At 37.1% G+C, this 25,775-nt stretch overlaps 1 protein-coding gene across 3 annotated transcripts; it reads left to right on the forward strand.

The window, feature by feature from the left end:
* Positions 1-56: 56 nt before the first annotated feature.
* On the forward strand, positions 57-24,742 carry KIF27 (kinesin family member 27). 3 transcript variants are annotated; one of them, XM_031602409.2, is made up of 18 exons: positions 57-365; positions 1,601-1,992; positions 3,025-3,225; positions 4,345-5,303; positions 9,277-9,417; positions 11,733-11,939; positions 12,582-12,757; positions 13,123-13,253; positions 13,799-13,954; positions 14,977-15,182; positions 16,004-16,201; positions 16,611-16,721; positions 17,445-17,621; positions 18,207-18,422; positions 19,416-19,622; positions 20,438-20,636; positions 21,146-21,310; positions 23,665-24,742. In XM_031602409.2, the coding sequence occupies exons 2-18, from the start codon at positions 1,683-1,685 to the stop codon at positions 24,093-24,095; spliced, it is 4,191 nt and encodes a 1,396-aa protein (XP_031458269.2). In that variant the 5' UTR covers positions 57-365; positions 1,601-1,682; the 3' UTR covers positions 24,096-24,742. The 3 variants fall into 3 exon arrangements, with proteins under 3 accessions (XP_031458269.2, XP_031458267.2, XP_031458268.2); XM_031602407.2 differs by having other exon boundaries at positions 58-365; positions 9,274-9,417; XM_031602408.2 differs by having other exon boundaries at positions 58-234; positions 9,274-9,417.
* The last annotated feature ends 1,033 nt before the right edge of the window (positions 24,743-25,775 follow it).

Below are 25,775 nucleotides of genomic sequence, written 5' to 3' on the forward strand. Positions count from 1 at the left end.
GCTGCGGGGCGGTGCCGCGGGGCCGCCGCCGGACGTTGCTGCCGTTGCCTAGCGAGGCGCTGTCAACAGCGGGCAGCGCGGGCGCGGCGGCCGCGACGGGAGTTGGCGAGCCGTCTCCGCCTCCCGGCCGCGCCGCCCTCCGTCCTTTCTTCTCCTGCGCTTGGCGGTATCGCCGGGCTGCGCGGTTCTTCGTTAGTGAGAGCTCCTGGAAGCGGCCGGTCCCGAGCTCAGCAGGTTTGGAAAGAGGCTGGGCCGCTGCCACAGCGCTGCCCGCCCGCTGCTTCCTGGCACCGCGGCGTTCCGTGGTTCGACGTGCGGTGCGGCGCCTTCCGATGTTCGCCCGTTGTTAGGCGGCGGTGCATCGGGTGACTGGCTCTCTCCTTCTCTGTCCTGCAGTGACCTCTTTTATTTATTTATTTATTTATTTACTTAGAATAACTTCAAAGGGGGGATTGGCAGCTTTGTGCCGTTGATAAAAAGCAGGCCCCCAGATAATTAAAAGCAGACGTAGGCCAATATGTGGCTTGGCTCTGTGTGCTGTAAGTCATACAGGCACTCCTGGTTGCCCTGTCCTTTGTGATGTGAGGACGGTTCCAACCCCAGCTTTGCCTGTTTGACTTCCAGCTGCTCAGATGAACAAAATGGGGCTTTTCTTCAGCTCCCAGATAGAGTTCCGCAGCTCCAAACTAAATAAGACTGAGTGAGGTGCAAAAGCTCCTCCTTTTGCAAACACAAAAGACCACGTCTCTAAAACTCACTCGTAAATATATCAGGAAACCTGAGTTCCATGTGCTTAGCAGATGAATCCTGCTAGGCAGGAGCTCTGCAAGTTTCCCTCACCCATAAAGCTGCTGAGAACTGGCTTGAACCAAAAGCTGTGCTGAGGATCCAGCAATTCCCAACAGGCAGCTTTAAGGAAATGCTGTTCGTTGATGCTTTTCTTTGTGCTGCTCTGCAGTGCTCATGTGTTAAGAATGAGTGAGCAGGGGACAGTATCAGGAAGCACGCATGCTAAAATATGTCATTAATAGAAGTTAATTACGTATAGGCATAAAGAGGCAGATTAAATCAGATGAATGCTTTGCATGTAGCAATTGGCTATGTGTGAAACCATCTCTGCCTTGCAGGCAGCACAACAGCCTGCTCTGCATTTTTCAGGTTATAAATGTATGGTCCTTCTGAAGTGGAAGAGGCATCTAAGGTGTATATATGTATATACATATAACAGGAGAAAAAGGGTTTGTTTGACTAGTTTCTGTTGCCTATGCAGCAGGAATGTAGCAGTAGGAAAGTGAGATTCCTGATAAGGATGTGCCTTATCAAAGTTTGTGAATAAGGCCTTGCAATATTGTTTCTTCATTTGGCTTTATTGAGTTCATGGAGAAAGTCAGGCAACTTTCAGGCTTAAGTCTGCTCAGAAACTAATGGTAACAAAATTAATTCATGAAATCATTTAAAAGTTATTAATATTGTTGCTTTTCTATTACAGTTACTTTTCAGCATTTAGAGACGCTTTGTATTCATTAGGAAACTCTAACCTTCTACCTCAGCAGGGAATTAATTCTTATTTATTAAATAACTCAGATAACATTTTTTTTAGTTGCAGAAAACAGTGGATGAGATGAGCACACAAACTGTAACATTTGCAGTGACTATGTGAATACCAAGTGGGGAGCACAGAAATGGAGGCTGGCATGGAGGAAATCCCGGTTAAAGTTGCAGTAAGGATCCGACCTCTGCTTTCCAAGGAAGTACTTCATAACCACCAAGTGTGTGTGAGATTAGTTCCAAATACACAACAAATCATCATTGGAAAAGACCGTGCCTTCACTTTTGATTATGTATTTGGCAAAAACTCAACCCAAGAAGAAGTTTATACAGTTTGCATTAAGCCTCTTCTACTGTCTTTAACAGAGGGATACAATGCTACAGTATTTGCATATGGACAGACAGGCTCTGGGAAAACTTACACCATTGGAGGTGGTCACATTGGTACGTCATAGGTCTCGTTGTGTTTCTTTTTTTTTACTTGTGTACAATGCACTTGTACAAATTAAGTAATTAATGCATAGCGGATGGAACTGGAGAATGAAGGGGTCGTGAAAATCAGTATAATAGAAAAAAAAAGAAAACACAAAAATATCCAAAGTGTATGAAACACTTAAAATGTTCTAAACACAAATTCTGCATACATTAAGCAGTAAGAAAAGTATTGGAGAAAAAAACTATTTGGGTTTTTATTTATTTATTTATGTATTTATTTCGTATTTTAACATGCAACTTAAACTGTAACTCCTTTCTGAAATCTATGACTACATGCAGTGTTTTAGAAATTCTCGATACTTTTACCTTTTTGTCCTCTATTGACTTCTTTTGAGAATCTGGCAAAGGTAATAATTTCACATTTAAGTTTCACAGAATGAATTCATAGAATCACAGGATGGTTTGACTTGGAAGGGACAATAAAGCCTATCTAGTATCAACTCCTTGCCATGGACAGAGCTGCCACCCGCCAGATCAGGCTGCCCAGAGCACCTTCCCACTTGGCCCTAGCATCTCCAGGGATGGGGCACCCACAGCTTTTCTGGGCAGCCTGTGCCAGTGCCTCACCGCACTATGTGTAAAGAATTTCCTCCTTACATCTGACCTAAACCTCTCTTATTTTAATTTAAAACCATTGCCCCTTGTCCTACCACTATACCCCCTGAGAGCATTCCTCCCCGTTTTTCTTCTAGGCTCCCTTTGAGTATTGGAAAGCTGCTATAAGGCCTCCCTGCAGAGTTCTCTGGACTGAAGTTTCTGTACTAGTTTAGAACTTAAGTTTAAGTCCTATTAATGGATTAAAACAAATATTCTGATCAACAGAAAAGCAAGTATTTTCATAAATCCTAGAGAACACTGAGCTCTTCAGATTACTTAGTCCATCAAGCAGTAAATATCACAGACTTTTCATTAACTTCAGCCTTTGTAATTTATGCAGCAGAATGACTACAAGTGTCTGTGACATCTTTCTTTGTATTTTAGCCTCAATTGCAGAGGATGAACAGGGCATAATCCCACGGGCTATTCAGGAATTATTTCAGCATATTTCTGAAAACCATAACATTGACTTCCATGTGAAAGTATCTTATATAGAGGTCTACAAGGAAGAACTTCGTGATTTATTGGAGTTGGAGACCTCTGTGAAAGATCTGCATATCCGAGAAGATGAAAAGGGGAATACAGGTAGGATTTTGGATCTAAAATTTGATACACATGGTTTCAGTTGTGTGCCCAAATTATTCAGTCTGTCTTGAAAAGAGAGAAATAGCATGAGGTGCTATGGTAGAAACGCAGTCACTGCTTCTGCAAATTTTGCCTAGAAACACAGTGGTACCTGCTTATTCAGGTGAATAAATATTTTTAAATGAAGCCTTCTCACTTTAAGGTTATATCTGGTAAGCTACTTATACTGTAAATATCAGCATCCATTTCACTCTGAAATGAGTGGGACAGAGTGTTTTTATTCTGAAACTGCGTAATTTGTGTTTTGGTTGTTTTTTTTTTTTTTTTTTTTTTTTTTTTCCCTTTATTCTTCATATTTTCATTTTTGTATTCTTTACAGTATTATTATTATTGTTGCTTTGAGCTAGTATGGCTTTCTTCTCTGTAGCTGGAAAAAGGCACTACATGCAAATGCAGTTAGTACAAAGCTTAGTCTGCGAACAGTATCATTGCTTCATATATATATATGCTTCATATATATATAAGTGTGATACTGTTGTAGTATTTAAGCATAGTAGTATTTAAACTACTGCATCAGGACTGTTTGAATCAGCTTTAGTTGATCGTGTACCTGCTATGGTATTTTCCATCCTTTACTAAAACAAAGGAGTAAAAAATAAGTTGGTAGGAACATGTATTACTGCTTCTACATTATAAGGTTACTCAAACAGTAGATACTTCTCTGAAAGGCCTAGCTACCTGATCTATACAGAATGGAAATGCTGCTCCTAACACAGGCTGGGGATCATTTCTACTAAGAACTTTTATCTGTCTTTTTTAACTCACAAAGTGAGTGAGTTTGCTCACTTCAAATTGCATATGTCTACATGTAAGTGCTAGAGGTGTGTGTGCTGCTTAGGATACTGTTACAAATGCTATGAGGCAATAATCCACACTACAAATTCGTGTGGGCTTCAGATGTGCTATACTTCATGGTTACCATGTGCTGTTTTCTTTAGCTGTGTGCTGTGACCTTATAATGCAGGCTTGTACGTTTCTTAGATTTGTGTTTATAGATTACCTTGAACTGTTGCTGAAAATAATTTAATTATTCTTATTTTCTTCGGTTTGGTGTTTAAGTGATTGTTGGTGCTAAGGAATTCCAAGTAGAATGTGCTGATGAAGTAATGAGCCTGTTGGAAAGTGGCAATGCAGCTCGTCACACAGGCACAACACAAATGAATGAGCACTCTAGTCGATCTCACGCCATTTTTACCATCAGTATTTGTCAGAAACCATCTGCAGAATCTCAGAAAAATACTGATGTTCCACAGAATCCATCTTGGAAGTCGGTCAGAATGATTGCTTCAAAGTTCCATTTTGTGGATTTGGCAGGATCAGAGAGAGTGACAAAGACTGGAAACACTGGTGAACGGTTCAAAGAATCAATTCAGATCAATAGTGGTTTGCTGGCCTTAGGAAATGTCATCAGTGCTCTTGGAGACCCAAAAAGAAAAAGCGTACATATTCCATACAGGGATGCTAAAATCACTCGTATTCTGAAAGACTCGCTAGGAGGTAATGCCAAGACTGTCATGATAACATGTATAAGTCCATCCTCATCAGACTTTGATGAATCTTTAAATTCACTCAAATATGCCAACAGGGCCAAAAACATCAGAAATAAACCAGTTGTAAACTACAACCCTGATCAAGACCGGATTGATGAAATGGAACTTGAAATCAGATTGCTCCGAGAAGCTTTGCAGAACCAGCAAGTAAGTAATCAGTGTTCACATGACTTAAATCAAGAAAGAATTCGAATCAGTTCGCTAGAAGAGCAGCTCACCCAGCTTCAAGTTCAGTGCTTCAGTTATAAAAACTGCATAGATGAAGCTTTCCCATTCCTGGTTGACTTGAATGATGATGTTAGCTTAAAAAAAAGTCAGCGGGACAGGTTGCAGAGTTGGATCACCATGGTGCAAGAAGTAAGGAAAGAAGCTCTCACCATGCAGCAAGCTGACAACAGGACTGGGACCAGCCACGAGCCTCATCATATCACAGTCCTTCAGCTAAAGCGGGAACTCAAGAAATGCCAGGTATTTATGCTGATCATTCGGTAACTATGAGAAGTCTGCTAAAACTTGAATTCAGTTTTGAAAGGTGTAAAACTGTTAAACCTTAATTACACCTAACCTGTATTTAATTTTGACTATATATTCCTAATTTATTTATCTAATCCTCTGGAACACAGTTTTATTTTAATGGATAATTGAATGGACTATCATCTTCATCCTGATAGATGTATACTATAAAGTAATACTATATTCTGGCTAATTGGTTTTAAGATAACTCTATGAGGTTGGGTCTTTTTATCTGTTAAATTCTTGGTTTTAGCTATGATAGTTTTAGTTGTCCTGTAAATTCAGAAATTGTTTAAATATTGCTGATCAATGGGCCTATCAGAAGCATTACAAATTTTGACAAATACCTGTGTACTTGAAGACAACACTTGGGCTAAATTTTGTAACTTACATCTAATACTACTTGATGCTATGTATGTGGTATACTAGTATAGCTGATTCTATGAAGTTGCAAGTATCTTTTCTGGCATTCAGCAATCTTCTTAACTAGAACTTCTCTTTTTCAGTTTCATTATTATGCCTTTAGTTTACTGTGTTTCTGAACAATTTACAGGTTTATGGTCAGTACAACATATCAGTGTTTCTCTGCTGCTCCTCTTCACACTTTCTGATTTGTGCATGGGCTCTCCACAGGCAAAAGTTCCTCCAGGAATATCCGACTCCAGCGTGGGTTTTCCTGTGTTGCAGTATAGTTTAGTTATCAACTCTGCCATGGAGCATCTCTTTCTCTGACTCTGGTGTTTCTTCTGGTCATTCTTACTTCATTTTATTCCTTGATCTTTTTGGTCTTGCTTAAATATGTTATCACAGAGATGACAGCAGCTCAGTAGACAGCAGTCTTAGCTGTGCCCTGGAATGCAGGGATGTTTTTTCCACCAGAAATTACTTTTAATGTTTGGGCATGACAAAGGCTGTAAGTGAATTCACCTTTCTTGTTTAAAGTCACTGTCATGCACTTTACATAATGCCATATATGGCATGCAGATATACTACTTTCTGGCAGCCAAATGTGTAAGGTAGGAAGTAAATAAATGGCAGTTATGCCACTGTGCTGTCTTTGGCTGGGATGAAGTTAACTTTCCTCACAGCAGCCACTCTGGTGCTGTGCTTTGCGATTATAGCTATAACAGCATTGAACATTGAACAGCACCAATGTTTTGGCTATTTGCTAAGCAGTGCATCAAGACTGTTTCCACTCCCCCCCTTGCCCAAGGCCAGTAGGCTGCGGATGGGCAAGAGATGAGGAGGGGCTGATCTAAGTCAACAAAAGGGATATGCCACACCCTATGATGTCATATAAGCATTAAAAGCTGGGTAGAACTGGAGTAGAAGGAGAAGAGGGGCAACTCATTATGAAAGCATCTGTCTTTTAGAGCTGTTTCATATCAAGGCCTGGCTTTCCAAGTGGTGGCTGAGTACTTGATTATGGGAAGTAGAGAATTTTTTTTTCTCTTTTTGCTTCTGCATGTGGCCTTTCCTATTCTTTCACTGAACTGCTTCTATCTTAAAAAACAAAACAAAACAAAACAAAAAAAGAAACAGCAATAAAACACACAAAACAAACAAATAAGCAACCGTTCAAGTTTTCCTCCACTTCATTTTCTATCTCACCAACCTTTGGAGGAGGGCGAGAGAAGAGCAGTCACATGGTTCTGCCAGTGTTAAACTACAACAGCTGCTTACTTTTCTATCATTTCATCCTGTCCCACTCTTACCATCATCTGTATAATCTTCTTTACTACTACCTTTATTTTTTCCTTCTGTAGTTGTCTCAGCTCTGAGTAATGATACAGCCCCATTGTCAGACAGGATACACTTGTCAACTGAGCTTAGTAGAAATATTTGTATTGGTACGGGTACTTTGGAAAAAATTCTATCCCCTAAAGAGACATCAGTTCTTCAGTGCTTTCTTAGAAGCACTTAAAAGGCACTTAAAAAGCTCTTAAAAAAAGAGTTCTCTTTTTGTGGAAGAAAGATGTAGGTAAGCTAGCTGTGCAGATGTATCCTGCTTTAGAATGGTGAGATATGATGCGTCCGTACTTTGTCTTTAGTTTCTGCAAGTTTTCTCGTGGACTAACTACATTACAACTCTCTTTCAGTCAATATTGAATTATTTTCTCATAAAAACACCTGAAGGAATATTCTGATAGTTTCTTTAATCTGTAGGCAGATTTCTGAATATAAAAATAAGGAAGGCCATCCTTATTTTTTCATTCAAGAAGCATTTTAATCTTTGATTGATGCTGAGACTTTGTTGCCACATCTCACAGGACACTGAAGAAAATAGTTGGATTTAAATATGATGTCATAATGTTAATAAATTATTAAATAAATTAATAAGTAATTATTTCCTTGGGAGAAAGAAATTTGTAAGAAATTTGTCTGAAGAAAATCAATGGATACGGAACAGAAGTGAAGAAATAGTTGGTAGAAGACACAGATGCTACAGCTGAGCAGCTTTTTCACCAGAGGGCCATGGTATCTTAACCAGAGGGATCTTGACAGCTGTTGTGCAGAAAAGCAGTTCTGCAGAAAAGGAACCTATGAACATGAGCCAGCAGTGTGCCTTTGTTGCTGAGAAAGCCAATGGTATTCTTGCCTGCATTGCCAGCATGTTGAAACAAGTGATCCTTCTTAATGGAGCTGTGTCTGGAGGACTGTGTTTAGTTGTGGTTGCAAGCCATATTGTGGGAGGCATTAAACACAGCATAGCCAGTCGGTCAAAAGTGGTTATTCTCTTGCTACGTGTAGCATTCATGCAGCCACATTGTGAATATTGTAAGTGGTTCTGGGCCTCTTAATATAACAAGGGTGTTAAGGTCCTTGCAAGTATCTAGAGGGTAACACAGTGGGTAACAGGGCTGGGAGACATGTCCTGTGATAACTGAGGGTAGAGGATTGTCCAGCCTAGAGAAGAAGAGGCCGGAAGGTGACTGCATGGCTCTTTGCAGCTCTTTGAGGAGTGGAAACAGGGGGAGGTGCCAGGTTCTGCTCCTGGGAACCCATGGCAGGATGTGGGAACAGCACAAAGCTGTGGAAAGAGAGGCCCAGTCTGGATATTAGGAAACATTTCTGTACTGTGAAGGTGGTTAAACACTATCACAGGATTCCTAGAGAGATGGCTGATGTCCTGTGAGGAAGGGTTTGGGAAGTGTTTGGATAAGTCGCTCAGTAATATGCTTAAACTGTTGGATAGCCCTGTAGTGGTCAGGCAGTTGGACTAGGTCTTTGAAGGTCCCTTCCAAATGAACTTTTCTGTTCTATTCATTTTCTCTTCTATTCTGTCCAATTCTGAGGCCACTAGTACTTGAGAGACATGGAGCTACTGGAAGCAGTCCATTGATGATTAAGATGATTAAGGGACTGGAACACCTTCCTCTTCTCTGAAGAGAGGCTGATAGAGATGGGACTTTTCAGCCTGGAAGGGAGGAGGCTGAAGGGGGTTCTCATCAATGTCCATAAATAGCTGAAAGAAAGATGGAAAGGACATAGTGCCAGGCTCCTTTCAGTGGTACCTAATGCCAGGACAAGAGGCAGTGGGCACAAACTGGAGCATGGGACATTCCCTCTGAACACCAGGAAGCACTTCTGTACTGTGCTGGTGACAGAGCACTGGCACAAGTTGCTTAGGAAAATTGTGGAATCTTCTTGGAGATCTTCAAAAACTGCCTTAATGTGGGCCTGGGCTCCCTTCTCTGGGAGTCTCTGCTTGGGCAGAGAGGCTGGACCAGATGGACTCCAGAGGTCTCTGCCAACCTTAATCATTCTGTGATCCTGTGATTGGAAAATTTCCTATACATACACCAAAACTTTGCAGTTCTAATTACATCTTTGAACAAAAAATGAGTATGTATATATTTTTCATTTTCCAGTGTCAAGAATAACGTTTCCTTTTTCCAAGCTGAACTTTCCTTTTATTATCTAGCAGGCTTTAGTCATGGATGAAGAAGTATTCAGCCAGAAGGATCATGAACTAATGATGCTACAGAATCAGATAAAGTCATTAATACAGGAAAATGAAGAACACCTGCGATCTTTAAAGAAGGCTGTAGAAACACAGAGATTACAGGTATTTTTCCTCTGGTACATATTACATATGTTCATATTGAACCATCTTTCCACGGTATGAATGAATTATTATTTTAAGACAGACCCTTCAGCATATTTTGGGGGCATATATGTCTACAAATCTTATGAGCACTTTCTTTGAATCAGAGCTGTATACCTTAATGAGGCAAGTCATCTGGTGGATGAAGCTCAATACTGTGATTCCTAAAGTTTATATATCAGCCTAGCTGTGCCACAGCCTTTCTGTAGGACCTTACATTAATCATTTACTTTCTCTGTGCTTCTTAAAACATACCACATACATTCTCTCTCCAGATGTGTATTGCTGATAAGTTGTTTCAGGACAATTCATGAAGTAGGTTTTGAAAGTCCTTCAAAAATTCTTTAGAATATGAAAAAGACTTACAAAGTATCTACTGAATACTTTAATTGGAAGGCTGTATAGAAACATATTTTGTTATGTCTTTAAGTGTCAGAGTAAAGTATTATTGCCTTTTTACTTCTAAAATGGAATTTTGTCCTTATTTTCCGAGTTTACTATTATAGAAAACTGAGAAACATAATGGAAACACTGCTTTCCTCTTTTCCTCTCTTGACCTCACTTGCTAATGAAATTGTAATGGGTAGGAAGTTCAGAGTACTTCAAGATCTAGGAGACCATAAAAAGAACATTTGATATTGTCCTATTGATATTGCCTGTCATGTGGATGATAGATCTGACTTTTTGAAAGGGAACAACATAAACATGGCTAGTTAGTGCTTTTCTCCTTATTCTTCTTTCTCTCCTTTTTCCTCTTCTTTACTGATGACTTGAGGAGAATAGATTAATGAAAGGTAAGTATACTAATCATCATTTTTTTCTACTGTTTGTTGCTTTTTTGTTCTGTCATCTCTGAATAGGTTTTTTGTTTTTTTTTTTTAACCCACTCAACATAGTACCAGTGCTTATAATATTAATTCTCAATTATGCAAGATAGAATTTATGCATAGAAACAGCTGCATTTTAGGCAAAAAACGACAACTGTTTCAGTACTAGACACAAGAAAGACGCTGAGAACTCCCAGCCACCACTTAATCCACTAAACTGATGTTTTTATTTAAAAACATATAAAAAACAGTGTTATAATTAAAAGCAAGTGTTTGAGGCAAATGGTTTGAAGTTGTATTCACAGGAATGTGCATTTTAGTGATACATGGAGTAAGAACTGAATGTAGCATGTTGTAAATATTTATACACATACATGTTTATGTAACATGTGATGTGCTGAGATAGTACTAGGGTAGCGGGGATAAAGGATCTTAAAAGACTTAAAAACAAACAAGCAAACAGAAAAAACTCTGCAAGGTGGAATTGGCGTTTACTTCATCCAGAATCATAAAATGTGTGGTATTTGTATGTATATTCTATTTTTTTATGACAGAAGAATATTATTCATTGTATTCCAATGTCAACTTGTAGAGTATTGTTTATGTACGTGGAAAGAACTTTCAGCCTAAGACAACCAGATGTAAATGATAATACAAAAAGTATATAATACAAAGTAGGAGAATGCATACATTTGGTTGACTATCACCAGCTGTTCTTCAGATTTCCTGTTTTTGGTAGGCCAGATTTTAGAGGTATTCTAAAAAGAATAAAGGAAGTTGAAAATCGATATAATCTCGGCCTTCTTGAATGAAATAGTTCAGTGGAGATAAGTAATTTTGAACAATATGCAGATACTGCTCTAGGAAAGGCAGATGACTAAGTTTTTCAAACTAGTATTACCAAACATTTGAAGTTGGGTAGGAAAGAATGAAGTAGTTGGTCTCTTGGGTTATGTATGCTTTTGTTTACTAATAAAAGTAATCTTTAAAGTAAGACTGCTTGAAAAGGAAGTCTGTGCACAATTAATTGTTTAAACTTGAGCCATATGTTTCTTTTGAGCATGTTTCTTGAATTACTATTTTATTTCTTCATAAACACATAAATAAAGCAGTCTGGGACTAATAAGCATGTCATCGCCTTCTCACTAGATGACCGGATAAGCTAACTTAACCTAACTAGGATAGGTCCTTCTAAACAAAAATATCTCTAACAGCATTTGCTAGAGTTTGGAAGCAGGTAACATTAATGATATGCCAGATAATTTTCAGCTTGTTGCAGAATTTGGCTGTGCACTGCAGAAGAATTTAAGGTCAATGAGCAATTTACAGGATTCTTGACCTTTGTAATGAATTTTGAAAAGGTGAGTATTATGTAACCTGATGATCAGCAACAGCTCAACAGTTTTGCTTTTCTTTGTTGTTGTTTGTTTGCTTTTATTTTCTAATGAGAATGAGAAAATGGTGGAACAGCAGATCCTTATTGATCAGCTAAAAGAAAAACTGGAGAAGTTTACAGTTGTGAAAACGCTGGACTTCTCAAGTGCTTGTGAAGATGAACCTGCTGTTGTGGCATCTGCAAGGAGGCCATACAGTGTCCCACTTACAAAGAGCCTGCTGCACTCATTTCACCCACCTTCAGGGACAGAGACCCGAAAGGTAAGATCTGCCTAAATGTTACATTTTTTTTAATGGTTATAGTTCAATAGTTAGATTAAACATAACAGTCAATTGCTGTTCAGTTTCCCATACTGAAGACTCTGAATAACAACTTTTAACATTGCAACAGATTGTATGCCACAACTGTCCAAAATGTACGGGCTAGCATTTAGAATCTTGAAGGCTAGAGTTGAAAGAGACCTTTAAAAATTGCATAGTCCAACCCCCTGCCGTTGGTAGGGACAACTTTCAGAATTTCAGGTTGCTCAGAGCCCATCTAAACTGATTTCGAAAACTTTCAAAATTTGTCAGAATGATAAAACTGTAGTATTTTCTGGTCTTATTCTGGGATTTCTGAGGCTTCACATATGAAATCTAAGCAGAACTCAATGATTATTCTGCATTTATTCATTGAATATTTGGGATAATTAGTTGATACTGGCACCTTCTTCTGCAACTAGAGCAATTTTTCTGAACACTTGAAGAACCTTCTGTTACAAAGGAATTCAGAAATATTATTGAAAACATCTGTAATCTTGCCTACAAACTCAGGCAGTGAGAGACTGCCAAAATGAAAAACTATTGGAATATCATAATGAGTTACTAAATTATTACAAGTATTTCTTGGGTGGTTTTTGGCAGGTATATACCAGTCCCCCTGCCTTCTCCCTGGCTCGGATGATGGCGGGATTCCGTGCTCGCAGCCAGGTGATACTGAGCTGCATAGAAGATCAAGATGAAGTTCTTCGCTGCCACCTCTCTGATGAGAGTGATGGAGAGGAAGAAAATACACATAGTAAAAAGAAAAGCTCATTTAAGTAATTTTTTGTTCTTTATTTTTTGTTACAGACCGCTGTACAACAGATGAAATGCTACTGCCTAATCCTACTAGAATGTGAGGCCATCTTTGAGGCTACTTAAAGTAAACTTATGAGATGAGCTGGGCATGTTACAAAGATTAGTTTAGGAAATATATTTATTTTTTAATGTAATAAAGATCGCATGAATTCTGTTTTGGGCCAGAATTCACCAAAAATATCTAGAGGGGGAGGAGAAAGGTACAGATACTTATGTGAACTTTCTCAGTTTGATATTCTCTTTTAAGGTCGAGTAATTAGCATGAAGCTAACAGAAAAAAAATAATCCTTTGTGTTTGAAATGCATGTTTTCCATTCTTCCTTAGGCATTCAATAAATCGCACATGGACACGAAAACAAGCTCTGTGCTTTCCCTTTGAGCTAACTGACATGAAATGTCAAGTAGAAAATTCCAGTTTGTCCAACAAATCTGCACTACAGAATGACACACCCACAGGTAAGATGGAAGTTATGAGAGTAAATCAAATTAGATATTATAACATTGTAATATGCAAAATTGTGTTTATCACATTTAATTATTTTTCCCACAAAATATATGTCTGATACAAATATTTTTTGATATAGCTCAACATAAACATATTTTGAGATTTTTTTTTTCTTTTCTTTTTGAAACTGACAGCAGTCACCTTAATGTTTGAATAATTCTCAATGGTCAGAAAGTGTTTCACATATCAAGAGCTATTTAGATTAAATCTCTAGTGCTCATTCAAGGAAAGGAAATGATTCTGTTATTTTATCAGATAAAGGTTTAAATACTATTCTACTTTCTAATCAGGGTCTTGAAGTGCTAATGCATCCTATTGTTTCTTTCTCTGTTTAGAACTATGGCAGGGAAAAGGCTATTTGCACTATTCTTTCCATTTGGATCTTTCACTTCATATGCTAGGTGTCTACACATACAGTATTCCAAAGCACTCTCTTTTTGAAAAATAGTATGTTCCATTTCTTCCTTCATTTCCACATTGCTTTGTTTATTTCAAGGTGAAGAGATGGACAGCCTCCAGAAAAGTCATGTTTTTAACATGCAGAAGTTAAAGAATTCAGAGTTAAGACTCACTGAGGCCCAGCAGAAAATTAGAGAACTTGCACTTAATATCAAAATGAAGGAGGAACTTATTAAGGAATTGGTAAGAACAGGTAAGTGGCTACTGGTGGACAAAATGAAATGAAGACATTCAGAAATAAGAAAGAGAAAAGAAGAAAAAATTCTGACATCCTGTATGTCATAATATGTATATAATTTTCCTATGCAAGAATACTTCTGGTAACTTGAAAATTCGTAACTTACATAGATTACTTGCTATAACTGCATTGAAGGCTGTAAATTTTTATTATGGCCTACTCTGCTATGATATGCTGATGTCTGTGTTGATTATTTTTTATGCTTTGCTGCTTAGTCAGTTTATGCACTAACAGTGTAATTTTCCATATAAGCTTAGAATTGCTAATTGCTTTGTGGCATGTATTTGTTACATGGTGTCTGGGATAGGAAAGAAGACGTGACACTGTGCAGGGAATGCATGCATTCCCATCATGGCAGTAGGGAAGCCGGAGTCAGAAGTGGAAAAGGTTAGTGTCCGTTTTAGCTTATATCATTAAGCTAATCTGACCTGGTAGAAACAGGCATTATGAAGACCCTAAGGGTCTCTCCTTACTACTTTTAATCACACTCTTCTCCTGTGTACACATTCTCTCAAGGCTGTCTTTTAGCATTCAGAAAGTATGTATCCCCAAAAAATCATACCATGAGGAAGATTGCCCAAACAGGGGAAATTAGAGGGCAGAAATACAATCCAAAGTTGTTTACTGGTTACCAATTTGGAAGTTGAGCAATAAATAAGCAGCATAATCTTCTGGGAAAAAGAAAATCAATAATCTATGAAAAACAGGGTAGACATTTTGTCCAAGACTGAAATAGGCAGAAGAACTTTATTTGGCACTTAAATGGTGCTTTATTTGGACATCAGATGACTTATTGAAGAATTCAGATTTAAGATTCCTTTGTTTGTCTCAGAATTATAAAGGTATTGTTTGATTAGGTTTGGAAAAATATCTCAGAAATTTTCAGTTTAACCAGAATGAAGTAAATAATGATTAACTACGTGTTTAATTAAGAAATTTCAACTGATTATCTTGCTGTTCTTAAACTATGGTTCAAGGTAAGGATGCACAGTCTGTAAGCAGGCAATATACTCTGAAGATGTCTAAGCTGGAGCAAGAATCTGAGCAGGCCAAAATGGAACTGGCTGAAACACAACAGCAGCTTCAAGAGCTGGAGAGTAAGGAGGTCAGAGACATTCAAGAGAAAGCCAGGTTACAAAAAGAGTTCCGGAAGAAGATGGATGCAGCTAAGTTGAAAGTGCAGGTATTTTTGACATGACCATTAGGATTTACAAATGCCTGTTTAAATATCATCTTTAAAATAACTCTCTGCTTGTGAAATTCTCACCAGCCTTACACAGCTAAAGCTGGTTGGGTTGAAGTAGCCAATGAAAATGTTAGTACAGTTATACTTAATGCTACTTAACAAATATGTAGTTAGATACATTCCTGGTAAAAGGAGTTGGATGGTATTAAATACTTAGATAGCACTCTGTCATACAAGAATGTATGCAAGTAGGTTACTTCAAATTTATTAGCTGCTGTAAATAAAATTTCTGTTTTCTGGAAATAGTGTATAAATTCTATCTTTGAACAAGTCATCATGATTGTTTATGATTATGTGTTTGTAATACCAGATTCAATAACTTCCAATAACTAATTTTAAGTTCTTTTGTGGGCCAGCTTAAGTACTCCATGCCTCTTGGTCCTAGAATGGCGGGCCAGGCAAGCACTGCACATCAAATTCTAACTGATTTATTTACCTGAGTTCAGGACCAGAACCTTGATAAACATTCTTATCTCTGCACGTTATCCTGAGCAGTTGCTTCTGGAAGAGTTCACTATCTTCACTGTGTTACCAAGTATGAACTGTATCTGTGCCTTTTCGTGCTGCTTCAGATTAGTTCTGCCTTTCCTGATTTTACCAGAAGGCTTAGAAACCACAGAAATAATGAGTGATTGTTGTGGTAAAATTTAGTTAGTCTTGGTGACTGTCTGAACTCAGTGAAATAAAGAATAAACCTGAGTCACATTACAGTTCTAAGTTTTCTTGCTACTAAGATGAAATTTGCCATGAACATTCAGGCCTTACAGAAAAAGAAGCAAGATTCTAAGAAACTGGCTTCGTTATCTAACCAAAGTGAAAAACGAGCAACAGAACTTGAGCAGAACATCGTTCAGATGAAGCATCAGCAGACCTTGCTAGAGAAAAGACTGCATGAGGAGAGTGAAAAAAAGAAGCAACTAGAAACAGAGATTCAGCGAGACCAGCAACAAATTAAAGTAGGACTATTTCTGTTTCTGTGTAACAAAGAATGAGATCAGCCAATTTTGCCTCTATTTTCCCCAAAACAATGCACTATGCTACCAGATTTTAAGTAGTTTTATGTAATCATTTCACTGACAAATTCACTAAAGAAATTGCATATAAATATTTTGACAGAAATCTTCTATTCACCTTTTTCCTCAGCTTTTTTGAAGAAATGCTATTGTGTGACGTCTAGCCTCGAGTTGCAGTTTTACACATAAATTTAGGGTTGATATTTCAGTTTACATACTTGTGTAGAATCTGCCATAGAATGCGTTTAAAAACAGGCTGACTGAGGCAGAAATAATTTTTTTGCGTTTCTTTTTGTTGGTGGTGGTTTTGTTTGTTTGTTTGTTTGTTTGTTTGTTATTTGTTTATTTATAGGAACTGCAGCTTAAGATGGAACAACAACAGGAGATTCTTACACTTAAAGATAAAGAGATCGCTGCATTTAAAAAGAATAACAACTCTGCAGGAGCTTCACAGAAGTCAGAGGTAGCTAATATTCTCTAAGGCAGTGTGGGTGCTGAAAATTAAAAAAAAATTATCTTTATTCATCTCTAGTCTGGTAGACTAGTAGGTGTTCTCTGCAACAGTGCTACCTGCATTATTTCAGATCTGGACACGGGGACATGAGGATTTCATGAATTATAAAAAGCCTTTAAAGATGAAAATAAATTTTAAAACAAAGTGAAATAATGGTAGCTTGTTAGAGATACATGTATTGTACCCACTGACAGGCTATTACTTCAGAAGGAACTTCTCTGTCCAGGATCAGAACTCTCATTTTTCTGTCTTTCAGCATTTTAGATTCTTCATTAAATGTCTTTCCTCAAATAATTGGTCCAAGGGGCAACTATAATGGAGTGAGAAAGGGCTAGCTGAATTCTCGTGGTACTTTCCAAACGGAGTTGGTCTCTTTAGATATAAGGCACTTATTTATACATCAGATCACAGGAAAAGAGTTTTTCATTAAACATCTGGTAAAAAACTGTTTAAATAAGATGTAGCAATATAACTTTGCTGAGCCTCCTTTTAAGTCAGCCCAATTTTTTATTATCCAGAATCAAAATTTTGTTGCAGATATAATGTTAAGATTAGAAATGTCATTTCCTCATATAGTTTATTGGTTACTCTAAAAGGTGAAAAAACAGAATCATAAAATTCTGACCCAAGAAGTCCCTATTGATGCTTCCTGTATCCCTATTTAAATTACAGAAATTAGAAGAGCAAAAGAAATGGCTGGACGAAGAAATGGAAAGAATTCTCCAACAGCACCGACAATTAGCAGAACTAGAAGAAGATTTAAAGAAAAGAGAAGCCATTGTAGCAAAAAAAGAAGCACTATTGCAAGAGAAAAGCCACCTAGAAATCAGGAAACTGAGATCTAGCCAGGTAATTTTAAGAAAAAGACATGAAACTCATCACAATTGTAGCGCTGACTGAAAGACTATAGAAGGAAGGCAACCAGATAATAGGAGAGGTTTAAGCCATGTGGCTTGAGCTTCTAGCAGTGACATTAAATTATGGTGTGACTTGAGCAAATCAACATTTTAAATGTGAATAATACAGAACAATCACTTTTATTCACATTTTGTCCCCAGATTCCAACAATAAAACAAAAAAAATTGAATACTGGAGTAATGTTGTTACAGATCATTAAATAATGAAATCCAAAAATGATTTAATCTTTCTGCAAACTAGAGAACATGGTAGATAAATTTCATATTGATTATTTATCCATTGCAAAAGAAATAGAAATTTAAGTATAATTATCAAACTCATTTAATGTATATAGAAAACTGCACATTTGAGTGGTTTTGTTTCACCTTCTAGGTAATTTGTATTATAACTGTCTACTCAGTTTGTATGGGGTCCCATTGCAAGAAGCAAGCCTTTTACTGTGGAAAGTGACTCATACTTGTTTCCTCTGGAAGGAGTGTCTCAATTTTATACCTATTGTTTCTGGGTATTTTTTAGGCTTTAAATAAAGATAGTATGAAATTGTCTTCTCGCTTAAGTATGCTGGACCAGGAATTGTGTGATAAAAGTATGCAGCTTCAGGAAAGCACTACTGAAGACAGGACAGACATTCTGGAAAAAATCCAGGTTCTTCAGAAGGAAAGAGATCAGCTGCTCACAAGAAGAAATAGTGTGGATGAGAAATTGAAAGAGGGTAAAGTGTTGTCAGCTGAAGTAAGTAGGCAACCCTGAAATAAATTTATAGGTTTTTAGGTAGTAATAAAACATTCCAGTCATGGCTTAAGTCTCCCAATGGTAGGTAAGCTAGAACCAGGGAACTGAAGTTTGGTATTTCAGTTAATAATAATGCTAAAATACTGCTATGTAGTGCTATTTTCATACAAGCTGAAGTTTATATTCAGAGAGACTTTACCTATTGCTTTGATAAATTCCACTATCCTAGGGATTATAAAATTAGAAGTAATGGAACTGGACCTACATCAGTTTATCCTAAGCAATTAGTATAATGTCAGGACATAGACAAAGTAAAGTATTCCAGTTGTGATATTCCCTGATTCTCTTAAAGGAATTTTGTGAAAAAGCAAACTTCACCTGAAGGCCTCCATAGAATCTCAGTGAAAATAAACCTTATTGCGTGGATGTTCCATACTACAGTTATCGGTAGAATTAAGTTGAAGATATAGCATACATTTATATAAAATATGCAGATTTGCTTTATGTCTTGAAAAGGAGTGTGGGCCTGTGTATGAGCTGGTGATGTACTGAAGAGAATCCTATTTATCTCACTCCACAGAATCTTCGGCAGTGCTTCAGGCTATTCAATTCTGCCACTTCTCTGAACAGTTCATGGTCACAAAACTCCTAACTTATCTGATTCATTCATGAATCTGACAGAAAACTGGTGCAACCAAAAAAATATTAGTGGAAGTCAGACTGTGGAGAGGGAGAAGGAAGGGAGGATAAAATATATGCTTTTATGATGATAAATCAATTGTTTGAAATATTTGTTCTGGAGGACAGAAGAAAAAACAAGTTCTAGATTTATATTCTTCCTCTTACTTTTCCCATTCCATTCTCTGTACTACTGCTACTAGTTTGCCTTGCTCTTAAATTTCATTTCACTTTTAAGAATGAAGTTAATGTCTTATGTATACAAAGATTAAACTTGTACTTTTTAAGAAGATTTAACTCCATGTTTCTCTGCAGGAGGAACATATCCTTTTCCAATTAGAAGAAGGAATTGAAGCCCTGGAGGCTGCTATTGATTACAAGAATGAAAGTATTCAGAGTCGACAGCATTTGCTTAGATCTTCTTCACAAATCCTTTCACAGAGTGAGGATAACATAATAGGAAAACTAGTTTCCTTGTCTGCTGCTGAACTTAGAGCTATCCTATTCAGATATTTTAATAAGGTATGCATTGGCTAATGAGTAATATTTTATCTGATTATCTGTTACTGTTCTAGCTATTGAAATGAAATGGTGTCAAGTAGCAAAAATCAATTTAACAAGCTTTTCATGAAAGTCCACTCAGGCTACATACATTTGTTGTCATCTCAAGGTATTTTGAATCTTTACATTAATATAAATAGGATGCTTGTTTGTTAACTTCATATATCTCGTTTTGAAGTCACCAGATTAAAAGGGCTTTAAATTCTGGAAATTTCCACTGTTCTATATTGCTAACTTTTCAAGTACGAATATGCTTGAATATTGGTGTCATATTAAAATTGTTCCCACCTGTAGGCTTTGTAAAGTTCAAGCTAGTTTGGGGATGGATGTTTGTTTTTTTTATCCCAAATTCAGTATTAAATCTCTGCAAACACCATGTTATTTACAGACACGTGCACAGACCCAAGAATCAGATATTTGGAAATAAAATGAAATACGCTAGGACGTGGTGTGTCTTTGTGATATTGGATGAACCTTAGGTGGTTTTGTGAAGTTGTCTGAGGGTGGTACACAAGTTGGAAGTTTTCCAGAAAGAGGAAATAATTTTTATATCAGTTTAAATTCTGCACAGAGCATTAAAAAATCTGCTACTCCATGTGATCAAAATGTGCTGAGCTTCTTTCTGAAGAATGAACTTGTAGTACCAGGTAAATCTGTTTTCAGTATAAGCTCACAGCTCATAGAGACAATTGCTTTTGTATGCACTAGCCTGTTAAGCAGAACTGTGAATGCTTTTCTTAAAATGGTTAGATAAATGAAGTGTATTTCTTTCTTAGATTGTTGGCCTGCGTGAGACTGAACGTAAGTTACAACTGCAGACTGAAGAACAGGAAATGAAGGTCATAGAACAGGAAAATATAATACGTGAATTAGAATCTGCGCTTGAACACATCAAGTTGCAATGTGATAGGCAGCTAACTCTACAACACAAAGAACATGAGAAAAAACTACAATTGATACTGCATCATTTCAGAGGTGTGTGTTTGCTTGTTTGTTTTCAAAGAGGGGTGGTACAGTAAGCATTATCTTTAGCTGCTATTGAGAAATACTGTATTTTCACTGGGGAAAAAAAAAAACAGACCAAAAAAAAAAACCCAAACCAAAACAACAACAAAAAACCCTATCTGACGTACAAGGATACATTTTGTCTGTTACCATTCTATTATATCCAATGCTGGTGAGCTGACACAAGGTGCCTGCATAAAAGAAAAAACAGTATTTAAAAAAAACTATCAGAATGTCATATTTTCATATTGATTTTGCTGATATTGGAAAGTTGAAATCCCCATCAATCTTTATTTTCTAAATACTCCTATTAAAATTACAAATGAGGTTGATGTGGCTTTTTTATCATGCTAGTTTACGTGTACACACAGAAAGCAATGTATCAGCAAGATGCAGGACATATTCTATCTAGCTGGGCATCTTGATTTTTTCACAGAGGAATAGGTGTTTCATTCTGAGACTAATTTTACTCATCCTAGAACAAGATGGTGAAGGTATTGCAGAAACCTTGAAAGAGTATGAAGTGAAAGTACAGCAACTGGAAAAGGAGTTATTTTTCTACAAGACAACCAGCAGAGAGCTGAAGAAGAAACTGAAAAGCTTCCTTGGAGAGTCATCCCACCAACTACTCGCACCCTCTAAATGTAAGTACGTTGTCTTAAGATCCTTTTGCAATTGTCCATAGACCACCTGAGGCATTGTGAAAACACAATGTACATCAGACAGACATAAAAACTGTATTTTTACTGAACTAACTGTTCTCCAGGAATATACTATATCTCCTCCAGTTTCAAAGGAGAGACGACTTTGGCTTGTAAATGCAGCACTGGTATTTATCAATCAGTGTTCTACATTCTTGTTCACTTTTCTCTGTATTCTAGTATAATTTCAGCAATTATATGTATTAATATATATTAATCACTGTTGTGATGAAGAAAATGGTATTTTGCTGTCTGAGTGACTGTGAATGACGTAGTAGTTAACAGCTTTGTAGCATGAGCCACACCTCAGATGTCAGTATTTTAAGACCTTAATTAACTTAATTCTGCTGCTAGCACTTGATTTCACAGAAGTTACTTATTCGGAAGTTACTTAATTGTCCGTGAGGAGCTCCATTCTTTCAAAGGTAACTTAAAAAGTACTCTTTATAAACGCTAAAAGACATTTGTAATAAAAAGATAACCTTTCTAATGTGATTTCTGTGCTTTGTCAAAACCAAAACAAAACAACAAAAAAAACCAAAAACAAGTATCAATAACATTGTTTGAGAGGATGAGGAAAAAAAGATTTAATTTAGATATTTCACACCTCACAATGGAACCACCAACACCTCACATGCACAATGGCTCTGTGTTTCTTTTCAGAGCTCAGTATAACTGGGTCTTCCTCTCAACTGATGCTTCTGTTGCTTTCCACTTCAGATAATGCTATGTCTTCTAAACCACAGATATTGATCACATATGTTGTTCTCAGGTCCAGCCCCCAAAGCAAAATGAGGTTAATTACTCTGATGTACACTGTGATGATGTGAGGCTACATTATAACCGCGCGTGAGAAATATAATTCTGTATTCAATTCACAAAGAAGCCTGTAGTTCTGGACATGTTTCCCTGAGGAGAGAGACACATCCTAACCAAATTGTAGCAAAGTGCAAAAGGGAAGGGAAGACCCCTTTGAATTTCCAACTTTTACAAATACTTATGTTTGCAACATTTGTAAGGAGTGATCTGTATTTTTGTATTATTATTTTTAGTTACTTTTTATATGAATACATTTTGAGCCATAATACAATGTAATTTTAAAAACTTGTTGGTGAACTTTAAAAATAATTTAAAACTTCCATGTACCTTAAAGTCACAGAATGTGACTTTATTCGCAGAATGTGACTTTTATGTTCTATTAGTGTAATTGCAAACTGCTTTTGAAAACACAAATAGTCATGGTTGAGTTGTTTTAAGACTGCCTATATTGCAAGTTAGAATCATGAAGCTTGTATTACAGGCATTGAGTCAGAGGAAAGTAATGGAGTGAGAGGAAAGCAACCCTCTCTGATGTTTTTGTAGATGGCAAACTTTTAAAGAAAAAGGAACTGATGAGGTTTAACAAGAGCAAATGTAGACTCTTGCGCCTGGGGAGCATTAACTACATGATCTGTATAAGTTAGGGAATGACCTGCTGGAATTGAGATGTGCAGAGAAGGACCTGGGTGTTCTGGTGGACAACAGGTTGGCCATGAGCCAACAGTGTGCCCTTGTGGCCAAGATGGCCAATGGTATCCTGGGATGCATTAAAAAGAGCCTGGCCAGCAGGTCATGGCCATCCTCTACTCTGCCTTGATGAGGCCACATTTAGAAAACTGTGTCCAGTTCTGGGCTCCGCAGTTCAAAAAAGACAGGCATCTCCTAGAAGGAGTCCAGTGGAGGGCCACAAAGATGATAAAGGGATGGAAGCAGCTCCTGTATGAGAAAAGACTGAATAACCTTGGTCTGTTCAACCCAGGATAGAGAAGACTGAGGGGAGGTTCTTATCAATGCTTATAGATTCCCAAAGGTAGATGGGAGGCAGGTACATGTGGCCAGGCTCTTCTCGGTGATGTGTCACCTAGGACAAGGAGCAAAGGCCTAAAATTTGAACATAGGAAGTTCCATACAAACATGCAGAAGTTCTTCTTTATGGTAAGGGTGACAGAGCACAGGAACAAGTTGCTCAGAGAGACTATCTCCTTCTATGGAGATATTAAAGACCCATCTGGACACCTATCTGTGTGACCTCTGTATGCTTTAGCAGGAGGGTTGGACTCAGTGATCTCTTGAGGTCCTTTCCACTTCTGCACTGTTGTTATTCTGTGACAAAAAGTGAGATTAATATGACTTTAGATGACCTTCACACTACAGTTTACACAGTGTAAAATCATACCAGTTCACTAACTTTTCCTGATGTCAGGTACTCAGAAGAGTTGGTCTTTTACTTACATATCTCCTGATAAATTTGGTTTTAGATAACAAGGCTGGTGACAAGGCATCCAGTCAAGATGAAGCAGAAGTTGCATCTGAAGAGTTCAAGCTGAAAACCTGTAGTCAAGCAGGAAAAATAAAAGAAGCAGAGAGAACAAATATTTTAAGGGCACAGCAGAATTCGTACAAGCTTGGAGAAGACGTATCAGAATTTGGATGCAACAAAGAGTGCTTGTCAAGCACTGTTGACGACAGACTAGAAGATGAAACTCAGCCTTCAAAGCCTCATTCTCTCCTACCTTCTGTCATCCACAGAAGAGAGACTGTAACACAGTTTCAAGGAGTAACCCCTGTAAAACTATCTCGGAGAGAGTTACGTCATATCCCTCCCTCTGAATTATCTTTGAGGAGATCAAGCCTTGGAGCTGGTGTCAGCTTTATTGCTCCAGATTCCATTGAAATGGACAAAAAGTAGTATCACCAAGACATAGTTACTCGTTATTGAATTTTTAATATCTGTTGCTTCTGAAGCAATGTTGCTAAATTTCCTTGTTACATGATAGCCACAGATAAATGAATAATTCTGCTTTGGTTCTTGTGGCTGGTAGGTACTTGTGGTGTTCACACAGTTTCAGTGAATATTAGATTTTAACTAACATGGTATCTATGGGCATATCATTCAAAGTCCTTTTAACATTGTAGAAATTGTATGATATTCGTTTTTTTTTTTTTTTCTCACTGATTTGGAAAATAAAAAAACTTTTTTTCAAAAACTGCACTGTGAAGTGCACTGTACTTGTGTAATTTAGGTTTACTAGAACAACGTGCTACTCTCTTGTGTCAGAAACAATAATGAATTACTTAATTTATTTCAAAGTATAGCTAGAAGATACAGTTTGCAGAATCTTGCCCGGTATTGACAATGACTGACTTCTTTAAGCTTTTTTCCTAAATACATTTCATACAAACCATGCCTGAGATCAAAACTGATGCCTCAAGATAAATTTGTTATTTGAAAGGAATGTGAAAGATTTTTTAAAAATGATATTTAATTACCATTATTTAAAAGTCTTATTGTATGAGCTAAAAGTTTTACTCTCCCTCTTCCCTCCTCCCCCCCCCCCCCCCAAAGTAATTCTTATTTGCAAAATAGCTGTTATGGCCTATTTGTGAAATTAAGATAACTGCTTCATATTACAGCTTTGTTTGTTGTGGCTTTTAAACAACTGAATTTTGGGAACCTCAATATGTGGCATTTGCTTTTGTACTACTAGAGTAGGAAAAAAAAGAAAAAGAAAAGAGAACCAAATTTAGCATCTTCTAAGTAAGCTAGATGGATAAATACAGTATTTTCTTTGTCCTTGCTATTTGTGTCCTTCCATTTAGAACTCAGATCTTTGGATTTCTTACCTGCTTCAGAGGAAGGACTAGACAGATGCATTAGTTTGTTGTTGGTAGGCAGCTTAGGAATCAAAGAAAATCTTTTTTTGTATGTGTACTATACTCACTGAGAAGTACATGCTTAACAGCTGCACAGACTTGAAGGCAAACAACAGAAGGATCACAATTAAATGAATTTAACACTTCTATCCATAACTTCCATGACCACTTCAAGTGGTCATGTTTGAAATGTTGTGGATTATTAGACATGTTTAGCAAAAGAATTTTTACTCTGCTGTTGTCTGGGCATGTTGTTGTGTATAGCAGATGTGGCTATAGGTAAGAAAGAACTGCATTTTTACATGCTGCAAGCAAAGAACAAATTTGTCTGTAAAACAAAGATGTTAACAACATCAGAAATGGACCTATTGTCTTGTGGCACATTTAAAATTTTATGAGTAGACTGCAAAACATTATACTGTAATCAGATAGATAAACCATTTAACAAGTCAAATGATTGCATCATTCACAGTTAGCATTATATTCTCTTGTTCAGCTCAATTGTGAGATAAAGACTGCGGTCTTTTTTTGTTTGATTGTTTTTACTTTCATGGAAGTAGCAACAGAGTTACTAATTAACTAACTAACTTACTAATGTTAAATATTAGTATATATTTCAGTCCATGTTTGTAGAGAAAAAGCAATAAACAGAAACAAATAAATACTGTTTAAAATGCATACTTATTTACTGCATCTCCACATTAATTGAAAGAAT

Source organism: Phasianus colchicus, chromosome Z, assembly GCF_987193195.1.
Source record: "Phasianus colchicus chromosome Z, bPhaCol1.hap1.1, whole genome shotgun sequence".
NCBI lineage: Eukaryota > Metazoa > Chordata > Aves > Galliformes > Phasianidae > Phasianus > Phasianus colchicus.

Bases quoted from the DNA above. Each gene is read 5' to 3' on its own strand.
- KIF27 (XM_031602407.2), top strand. From the start codon at position 1,683: ATGGAGGCTGGCATGGAGGAAATCCCGGTTAAAGTTGCAGTAAGGATC. The intron at 1,993-3,024 runs GTACGTCATAGG...TTTGTATTTTAG, and splicing joins CATTGGAGGTGGTCACATTG to CCTCAATTGCAGAGGATGAA. The intron at 20,637-21,145 runs GTGTGTGTTTGC...TACTCATCCTAG, and splicing joins GATACTGCATCATTTCAGAG to AACAAGATGGTGAAGGTATT.